This window comes from Strix aluco, chromosome 9, assembly GCF_031877795.1.
Source record: "Strix aluco isolate bStrAlu1 chromosome 9, bStrAlu1.hap1, whole genome shotgun sequence".
Classification (NCBI taxonomy): Eukaryota; Metazoa; Chordata; class Aves; order Strigiformes; family Strigidae; genus Strix; species Strix aluco.
In genome coordinates this window covers 30,329,275-30,339,338 of record NC_133939.1, presented here as the reverse complement: position 1 = coordinate 30,339,338, position 10,064 = coordinate 30,329,275, and the positions used below count along the sequence as shown (strand labels likewise).

At 47.6% G+C, this 10,064-nt stretch overlaps 1 protein-coding gene across 2 annotated transcripts; it reads right to left on the bottom strand.

Moving 5' to 3' along the window:
- Nucleotides 1-5,300: 5,300 nt before the first annotated feature.
- Nucleotides 5,301-10,064, bottom strand: C9H3orf33 (chromosome 9 C3orf33 homolog). Of its 2 annotated transcripts, XM_074834397.1 has the most exons (5): nt 9,967-10,064; nt 9,786-9,845; nt 7,946-8,099; nt 6,985-7,145; nt 5,301-6,548 (listed from the first exon to the last, which is right to left on the bottom strand). In XM_074834397.1, the coding sequence occupies exons 1-5, from the start codon at nt 10,045-10,047 to the stop codon at nt 6,276-6,278; spliced, it is 729 nt and encodes a 242-aa protein (XP_074690498.1). In that variant the 5' UTR covers nt 10,048-10,064; the 3' UTR covers nt 5,301-6,275. The 2 variants fall into 2 exon arrangements, with proteins under 2 accessions (XP_074690498.1, XP_074690499.1); XM_074834398.1 differs by lacking the exon at nt 9,786-9,845 and having other exon boundaries at nt 9,967-10,055.

The following is a 10,064-nucleotide window of genomic DNA, read 5'->3' as shown; positions in this document are numbered from 1 at the left end:
GAAGGAAAATCCTTATTCAGATTTCATTAAAGGAAGACCATTCTATTTGTAGAAAGATTATTTTGTAGAGCCAACAGAAATACACAGTTTCAGCGTTAGAGTGTTTCCCAGAAGTAAGGGGAAGCGAAATACTGAATAGAGGACTAATTTTCTGCATTTTGATGCTTATCATAGAACTGTTTTACTGCCACGGATATTTCTTGACAGTGTTTTAAATTACAGATCGACTCAGGCAAAACTGGGATCTGTTAATAGCGGGTGGCCTCTCCCTTGCTTTTACGGAGTGAAAATTTTATTCTCCTTTACAAATACTGGTCATTTTGATCAAAATCATCATGGGACACCCGCCTCAAAGGGTGAAAGGACAGAAGCATTAAATCAATTCCCTAGGCAACCTCCCAAGCTGAGCCAGTATTGTTAAAATAATGAGTTGTGCACCACTCGATCCAAAACCACCAGCTGATCCCCATTTTTATAGACAATAGGTAGCATGAAAGCAGAAAGCGTTTGCAACCAGTCAGATCATTTTTCATAAGTCACACATCTTCAACTGATAACACATAACATTTTTTCTGTAACAGCCTACTGGCATTTTTAAACCTAGAAAAAGCATCCTTCAGAGTTTTTAAAAAAAAAAAAAATAGAAAGAAAAGTAGTGTTCTCAAACTTATTCCAAGGAGTTAACATTTAAAGAAACAGGATGACTTTTTAACAGTGCACATGCACTTTGCTGTCTCTCACCTCCCAAAAAGTCTGCATTTTCTTTCCATATACCACACTACCTTTAACTTAGGTGTCTCGTTACAGGGTTGAACCCTGTCTATCTTTTCAATAATGTTATGTGCAGGTATTCCTTCAAATTTCAGAACAACAGACACTCAAATTTTGTTTCGCTTCCTCTAAGTTTTGTAACATACAGGCCAGAAGACTCAAGGACAAGTAAATCAGGGGAGTCCACTGAAAACAGGCAAACATTGTGCTTTATAACTTGGGAGTTAAAGCACACTTTAAACAAAGAGCCTATGACTAGTTCATCAGATAAGGCTTATACCTTTCTCCCTGGAATTTAATAACACTTCTTCTAAAAACACTTTTCGGTCAGCCAGAGTTGAAGTTCCCAGAATTACACAGCTGCTTAATTCCAACAAAACATGCATAGAGTATAATTCCCAGCTCACTGTACTTTTTCCTTGAAAAAATGGCTTATGGAGTAGATTATCAATCCTCAAACGAGGTATTTTTAGGAAGGAGTCAAACCAGCAAGAGGCTTGACTCTTCTCAACTCGACCAAGCATGTTCCGTAAGCGCTGCACCCTGCAACACCCTTCGGGTGATGCCCTCCCCTCCTCTCCGCGGGGTCAGGATTTTACGTCAAGCCTCATTTAACACGGTCTGGCCTAAGCCATACCAAGCGACTCTGGTTTTACCTCATCGCCAAACCGGGTGCTGCAATCGTTCCGACACAACCCCTAAAGCAGAGCTTCCCGCGCCACACGGCAGCAGTAGTTTTACCCCCAAGAGAGGGGGCAAAGAGCCCAAAAGACGACTGAAAGTTTATCCGGCGTGATTCATTATTTAACCAACAGAACAAACACGGCCAGCGCAACGGCAGGAGCAGCCCCTTGGGACTCCGGCCCACACCAGCTACACCCGGAGCACCGAGGAAGAGCCCCCGGTGCCGGCAGTTCTGCGGGCGCCGGCCTTGCCCTCGGGGACCCCCTCCAAGGATGCCCTGGGTCGGGCCCGCCTCTGTGGCTCCAGGGAAAGGACAGGTGGTGGTTTTTTTTATAAAGTGAGTGTAACAGGTACACAGCGTCTCACCGACCAGAACAACATTTTGTCGGGGGGGGGGGAAGTTACATCTTGTAAGCCCTCATCTTAACTTTCGGCTGCAAACACCGGGAAAACCCAGCACTAACTCCCCAACCAAAGCGCAGCGGAGGTTCCCAAAGGGGCGGGCAGTCCGTGCCCTCCCGGGGACACCCCAGCCCCGCCGCAGGGAACCTCCGCACCCACCCGCACCTCAGGGGCCAGGGGCTCGGGGCGCCCCGGCAGAGGAGCGTCCCCGCCCGGGGCCATCCCGCCCGCACTCACCGTACAGCACCGGGTTCAGCTCGCTCCCGTCCCGCACCGCCGCCGCCGCCGCCACAACCTGCTCTCCCGTTCAAACGCACGGCGCTGCCGCCCGGCCCGCCCCGGCCCGGCCCGCCCTCCGGCGCGGAGCGCAGGGGAAACCCGGTGCGGCGCCGTGCCCGGAGCGGAGCGCGCTGCCGCCCGCCCGCCCGCCGAGCGGCGGCTGAGGCCGGCGATCCAGCCCCGGTGTTGCGGCGGCCCCGCGCCCGCTCCCATTCAACCTGCTCCATTGTGTGTCCGCTCCGAGCCGGCGGGGCGCCGCGCCACCCCTCGCCGCTGCCCGGGCCGCCCTCAGCGCCGCCCGCCCCGCCTCACGCCTGCGGCGGGGCGAGGGGCCCTCAGCCCCCCGCTGCCCCGTCAGAGTCTCCTCACGGAGGGCTCACAGCGCTCCCCGAGCCGGGGCTGGGGGCAGCGGTCCGGCGGGGACTGAGGGCGCGGGGCGGCCCCTCAGGGCTCAGCTTCGCCCCGCCGGCGGCGGGCGCCATGGAGACGCGCGGGACGGCGGCAACCGCCGCACCTGCCGCGGGGCGGCACCGCCCGCGCTCCCTCACAGCCTTTCCTCATCGTCCTCCCTCACAGCCCCCCCTCACTGTCCTCCCTCATGGCCCTTCCTAACTGCACTCCCTTACCATCCTCCCTCACAGCCCTTCTTCACTGTGCTCCCTGTCCTCCCTCACAGCCTTTCTTCACAGCCCTTCCTCACCTTGTGCCCTCACGGTGTTCCCTCACAGCCCGCCCTTCCCGCCCTTCCTCACCGCGCTTCCTCCCAGGCTCTGCTGGCGGGATGCCAGAGCAGCCCTGGAGCCGCAGAGAATGCTGAGGGACCTCCCCCCCCCCCCGGCCTGTTTTTATCCCCTTTAAAAATCTGCAGTGAACTTCAAGGGCTGTTCACCTGCAAACCTAATGGCAGGGAAGCGATAACCGGTACTTACTCAGCTCTGATGTCCCTGACATAGGGTGTACTGGCAGCCACCAAAAGCTCTGGGCTTCCTCCTGGCAGCAGAGAACGCGGCCCTGGTGCAGGAGGTGAACTCTCAAAATCTGCTTTCAGAATTGTAACTTTTTATACCTGATGGTCCCGTGGGTGACTGAGGAGAGTTTTATAGGGTGTGAGCTCCCTCAGACCAGGAAAAGAGCGGGAATATTGCAATGAACAGGAGAGGTCACCTGAGGAAGGTGACTGCTGTCTCCCGCCCCACCCTGGGAAGCCGCCCCAGGCGCTTAACGGGGCCTCGCTGCTGCCTTTGTCAGGGAAGGAGGCGAGAGCGCCGTGCCCACCGCTGTCGGGTTTACGACAACCATTTGCTTTACATGCCGCACCAGCAATAAAAAGCCTGTGCAATGCCGAAGACATTTTTCTTAGTGAGCCGTTTGGAGGCCTCTCCTCTTACTCCCTATGATCTTTTTAAGATGTCGTATTGCTCACAGCATATTCACAGTTGCAGGGGCAAAGGCACACGAGCTAAACAGTTTAATTATTGTCCTTATTCCTAATCACACAAGAACCGCATCCTCTGCTTGGGAATACTCTGACGTGCATTGCTGCTGTGGCTAAAAGGATGGGATAGTGCTCCTCAGAGGCAGCATAGGGTGTTTTTATACAATGGAGAAAAGTGCAGCTTCTCCCCCAGCCTCCCACCCCGTTCCTCGACTTGGTCCTGCAGAGCTATTTGTTTCTACTCCTGTTACGGCTTTTTCAATAGACAGGCCTCCCACGGAGACAAGATCTGCAACCTCTCAAGCCTTGCACAGATGGAAAGCACAGCTTTGAACTGAGCCCTGCTTTTTTTGAGGGGGCAGGGTGTGTTGTTGGTTTTTTTTAGACAGATAAGCCCTGGATGATAAGGAAAAGAGCATTAACAAACAATTACAGGAGTTGACTCTCGTGAAATCATTTATCACTGCAATCCCAAATCCCACACCACTAGGTTACTCTCTGTGAGACCAGCCTTGTCCGTTACAGCACTGATCCCGTACACAAAGCTGCTTCCTTGGGTTTGTATTCTAACCAAGAACTGCTTGTCTTGTGCAACAAACACAAAAAGAGATCAGAGGTCTGAACTCAAAGATTTAGACACACTTCTCCGTAGTTCCTTCCAAAATTATTTGTTAGACTGCCTCACTGCCACCAATACAGGGAACTTTAAAAATTTAGTTCAGATCAAGGGGATATAAATGACATAAATGATAAAGCAGCTGTATTGCCACCTTTTACAAATCCTTCATAAGCCACAACCTAACAGAAAGGATACAGCAATTTGCTGTAATTTAGAAAAATCTCTAGGGCTTTTCTGAACTCCAGCAAGGGTAAAAAGGGCTAAGAGGCAAGCTGTGAGGGAACAAACTTGGTTCACATTTGCCCACACCTCACCTCTCCTTGCTAGAAAAGTAGCATGCAGTTTCCTGATATCTTTGAGCTTTACAGTGAATTTTAATGATAAATCCTATGAATCATTTACAAAACAGAAGCGCAAAGTCCAGGTAGAATTGTATTTAACTATTACAGAAAAAAAACCTGTCATAACTGTACAATTATGCCCAGTTTGGAACAGCTCTTTCTACTTACCAGACATAGGAACAGGAACACCTCTAATTCCCCCTGAGAAGTGGATTATTGCTGAGACTGAATTTGTAGTTTGGGGTTAAAAGTCAACTTTGAGTTTTGCTTTGGAGGATGCTACAGCCGCTCCCGAATCCCTGACCACCTGTATGACTTTCATGTCCAGGTACCACGGCAGTGCTTGGCCCAGCCCTTCCGTGTATAATGCACAAAACCAGATGCTTCGCTTCTTTTTAAACTTCGTTTTTTTTAAACAGGCAGACACCTGGTTCCCAGCTCACATGAAGATCTGCCTCTGCCCACAGAGCTGCTTCCCACCCCCCACATTGGTTTCCAACACTGAGCTGCATGGCTAGCTGCTCACCATGCTTTGCAAAAACCAGCCTCACCCCTGAAAGTAAAGAAGCACTAACATTTATTCTTACCCAAGGAAAAGCTGCTTTTTTTTAGGATCTCAGGATTCACAATTTTGCTCTGAAGCCAGCAGAGAAAATGATGACATTGCAACTAATTGTCAGACAAGAAATGCTCAGCAATTAAGATTTTTTTGTACCACACTCTTCCCCCTGGTATTTCATTGTCAAGGAATCACACAAAAAGAAAGAAAAACTGTAAAATACTTCACTTTAAATATTGGCACTGTGGGAGATTAAACAAAGCTCAAGTGCTTGGTATATAAAACATGTAGTAACAATGAACATAAATTCAATCTTTATTCTGAGAATATTTACAAAATAAATAATAATACCCTCTCATATTTAACACGTTTCAAAACTGAAACAAGAATTTAAGTTCTTAGTACAGTATGATCCACCTTTTCAAATATCATGTTAATTTTCATCTAATTTTAGATATTATAGAACCATCAAACAGCATTAAGTTTTCCCTCTTCAAGTGAATGTTGTCTTTTAGAAATTTGGATTACTGACATAGTGATTTATATTCTTTGATATACCAAGTGATTTTTTTTTTCCCCTGAGAAACTTTAGTTGTTTTGACTTACCAGCTTTTTAAGATCAGCTGTAACAAATTACCTTTTATATCGGTAACAATGCAACTCATTATTCAAGAAGAAAGATTTTTAAAACACAAATTGTACAGAAAAGTAGTATAAGAACAAAATTCAAACAGAACACTCGTGTAAACACACCACAAGCTTTGTAAAGGTCTGAGAGGGAGTTTTCTAACCCACATGGGCTACGCAGTCATGACACGTAATAGAGACACATTTAAGGCCCTACCCTGTAACTAACACTCTGCACCTCTTAAAAACTGGACTCGACTGCTTTCACTGGTTGGTTAACACAGCTGTGTAGGTAATAAGCAGGTGACAAACTTGACAACTAATTTAGGATATTATTGTGGAAAAGTTCAGCTTCAGAACATTTTAATTTGTGGTTTGCATACTACTACTAAAGTTCAATCCCACATGGATTATAATATGGCATTAGGAAACTTCACAGGTTTTCTGTTCAATACAGGGATCCTCAGAAATCATGGCATTGTTTTTTATCATGAACTTCTACTTTATATCAAGCACATCACTTGGGGAGCTGGCATTCCTCCAAGCAAGTCTCCCTTTCTACCTTGAAATAGAGCTTCTTAACCAGCTCGCAAACTGTTTCAGTGTCCGTACAAATTTATTGTTGCTTATACGATCTCTAATTCTTTCAGAGTAGCTTTCTCCTTTCCATATTCCTTTATTTTTCTTCAAGGCCCTTAACTCTGCTCGAAGCAGCCTTTTATGAAGCTTCCAGTACAGGCGGGAATCATGATGCAGTCCTTCAATACGCGCTGTTCTGCCAAGTCCTTGTCTCAAGATCTCTTCATTTAAGCATACGCTGAGAAATCGACCCTATAAGAAGGCACAATAAATATGATACTCACTTCACCTTTAAAACACATTTTTATTTATTTTTTTGTGTGAACTCCCTCTGAGATACAAGCTTTACTTATGGCTAAATCGACGCTCTGGCAGAAAGAGTTAAAAGTTAAGAGGAATCCAGCTGACAATACTAATGCAACACATTTGTGAGAGAACATTTGCTGGACTAAATATTAGGCTAATCAGGACTACACAATACAGCCTAGTACTATCTGACAGAGAAATATGCTCGTGTCACGAATCAGTCTGCAAAAATACCGGTCTTGAACTCAGATTTACAAACATAACATTTAAAATTTGTATCAGGATGGATAAATTATAACATTTCTTAAATGTAGTGAGATGATTGTGGTCATGCAATTCAGTTAAACTGCAGATAAAAGTAATTTTTTGTCATGATATTTACCTTATTTACTAAAACAAGGCACTCAAGTGCCAAGTCGTCCCTCCCAAGCAGCTGGAACCACACCATTTGCCTGGGTTTCAACTCCTGCTGTAACCAGGCCATGCCGCTGGGAGCCAGCTCCACCCCAGCAAGCCTTACCAGCAGAAGACCTTTTGATTGCCCTGGTTGCAGACAGAGAAAACTTTGTTACTGAATGCAGCAAAGGAAATTCATGCTTTGCACAGCCTCTCCGCTGTTGGTAATGAATTCACTCACATGGTCTTAAAAAAAAAAGGAAAAGAATCCATGTTAGTTCCCCAAAGCACTACTCATTTGCAAGTAAGAATTTGGTTGCACCTCTCCTTCAATAAAAAAAAATAATTCAAGATAGTGTAAGTGGTTTAAGCTAGTTTATTTTGCATACAAATAGAACTGCTTGTGTTATCAGCCACTCTCATTTTATCCGAAGGGGCAGAAACAATAGGCAAGAAGCACCAGCCCCTGCAGGTATTTGTGAACAGAGCACCAGCACCTGCAGGTATTCGCAAAGTCGGAGTGTGACTGCAGGGTTGATGGACAACTGCAAAGCCACAGAAAAACTGTCCGAAACCAGTAAGGATGGGTTTGTGTATGTGGCTGCCAGATCCTCATCCCTAAATAAACGCGTAATCCCCATAGAGGCTTTTTGCCAGGAAGGAGCTGAGCTATGCAAGCGAATGAACTGCCTGCATGCTAGCTTTCGCTGCCAGAAAAAATCAGGATAATGATGCTAATTAATACAAATAGTGTATTGGCAAGCTCTCTCCCCAGGTCTTCTCGCAGTCCTTTTTTCCCTAGTTCCCTACCTGTAAAGTATGAAAAGACCAAAAGACTTGTACCCTAAACTTTCCTCTCAAGCTTGCCACTGCCAATTCTCTGTGCAGACACACCAAGAACAGCACCGTTTCATTCCTACCCTTGTTCTTCACCTACTCGTACTTACATTTTCTCTGTATCGATGTAATGAAAGGGATGCTAATGGGAATGTGTTCAACTTCCAGGCCTTTCTCCGTGATGTGATGTAATGTCCCCCGCAATTTCACATTCTTTTCTACAAACTCCACAGGTATATCCAAAGCACTTGTAAACTTTGTTGTCTGTTGATGGAAAGAAGAGTAAGACAGTTAAAAAAAAAAAAAAAAAAACAAAACAAAGAAATCCAAAGTTGAGCAGTTACAATCACATTAAAGTGACAACTTCTTAAAACAGTTTGGCAAATTACAGATCTACTTTTAGACAGCATGGGCAAGTGTATATATATATATTTAACAGTACTCAGCTGCAGAAGCCATTATGTGCCAGCCTTTGCAGACACTTGGGGATGTTCCCTGTTTTACAGGGCTTGCAGTCTGAAGGGTGGGTGTGAAAGCAAGGTTTAAAAAAAGAACAAAGTGACATTTTTTGAGCAGTGCAGATTGAAGTTCACTTGATTCACGGCAAAAAGAGTGTTTTAGAAGTGGCCTGGATGGTGCTAGAATAGGGGTGAGAGGAAGCCACAGGAGCAAAGAACAGACACACTGAAAACAAAGGTGGAGCAGAGAGGGCAGAAACAACACGGGCTTTGATAAGGGAGTAAAAATGGAGAGGGACAAAAGCAGGTGTACACCTTGGAACAGATCACAAGAAGATTAAATGTGATACCACAGCCCTTGATTAACGGGAGGATTCAAAGGGGCAGTTACATGATCACACAGGAAAACAAAGCTTAGCAAAGACTTGGCCAGCAGCACGCACCTGGTTTAGGGGGTGGAGGGAGAAGGAGTGGCACTGGGGATTTAAGACATTAATGGGGATTTAAGACACGCAGAATTTAAGACACTGGGGTTGTGAGGTCTCACTGGAAGAAGCCTGTTGTAGAACACTGACTAACACCGCGGTGAAAAGGGTTCATCTGCTGATGTACAGCTGCTGGGATGCACCAGCCCTTGGGGGAAATAAAAAAAGCAAAACACTACGACTAAACTCAAAGACTTTTCTCCTGTATGTTATTTATTCAGTAAACCTCCCCATTTGTGGTCCGCATGGTCTCCCGCTAGGAATACAGAAATTCAGGACCTCGCAGACTGAGGGCCTGAAGGTTTTTACAAGCAGAAGTTGTTCATGTCTGATCGCATCTGCACTGGGAGTTCCAACAGCCTGGTTAACACACGCACAAACCCTTGGTTTAAAAGAAAAATAATAAAAAAACAGAAATAAAAAAGTAATTTTGGCACATTTGTAGTTCAGGCTTTCCGGTAAGATTCTGAAGTAAAAACTGTACACAAATGTTCTCTCATAGCAAACTGCATTTAGAACTGTACAGACTGAAGATCAGAGTAATTATTATTTTTTAAACATCTGGAAGAAACAGGGAGGGGTCTCTCCCCACCCACCGCTTTGCCGGGGACTGGCAGCGAAGCGCTGGCACATGCCCTGACCGGATCATTTCAGGAAGTGCAGGAAGATTTCAGTCCAAAATATTCAAAAAGCGGCTTCTGTTCTGTATGGAGAAAAGATGCGAGGAAACCGCCTCGATTTCTGCTCGTTTGGCCTCGGGGGACGAGTCCGCGCAGCCCGCCCACAGAGCTGAAGGGCCGGGAAGCTGCAGCCGAGATGAACAACCAGCTCAAGCGTCAGAAAACACCGAAAAAAAAAAAAAAAGGGGGCGAGGAAGGTGCCTCAGTTCTGGCCGCCGAGATACCGCTTGCGAAGGGAAACCGGCGTCTCCCACCGCGCCGTGGGCCCGTCACCTCCCCGCCGGCCCGGGAGGGAGCCCCGGAACCCCCCAGGTCCCCCGCACTCACCATCCGGACGCTGCGGGCCAGCACCAGCGCCCCGGCCACCGCCATGCCGGCGCTCAGGCTCTGCGGGCAGAGGAGAGCGGGGCTCAGCCGGGCCGGGCCGGGCCGGGCCGGGCCGAGCCGGGGCTCCCTCAGCCCCGCTCCCCCCCGCCCCTCGTGTGTGTGTCCCCCCCGTCCCCGTTACCCGCAGGAGGCTGAGATGCGCGTCCGCCCACTCGGAGAGGCGGGCCAGGCCCTCGGCCGCCCCGCTCCGCCGCTCCGCCATGGCCGCCCGCCGCGCCC

What these genes read in the sequence shown, in the direction of transcription:
- C9H3orf33 (XM_074834397.1), bottom strand. Translation starts at nt 10,047, where the DNA reads ATGGCGGAGCGGCGGAGCGGGGCGGCCGAGGGCCTGGCCCGCCTCTCC. An exon ending in CGCATCTCAGCCTCCTGCGG is followed by an intron (nt 9,846 to 9,966) that starts GTAACGGGGACG and finishes CTCTGCCCGCAG; the next exon opens with AGCCTGAGCGCCGGCATGGC. An exon ending in TACATCGATACAGAGAAAAT is followed by an intron (nt 7,146 to 7,945) that starts GTAAGTACGAGT and finishes GTCTGCAACCAG; the next exon opens with GGCAATCAAAAGGTCTTCTG.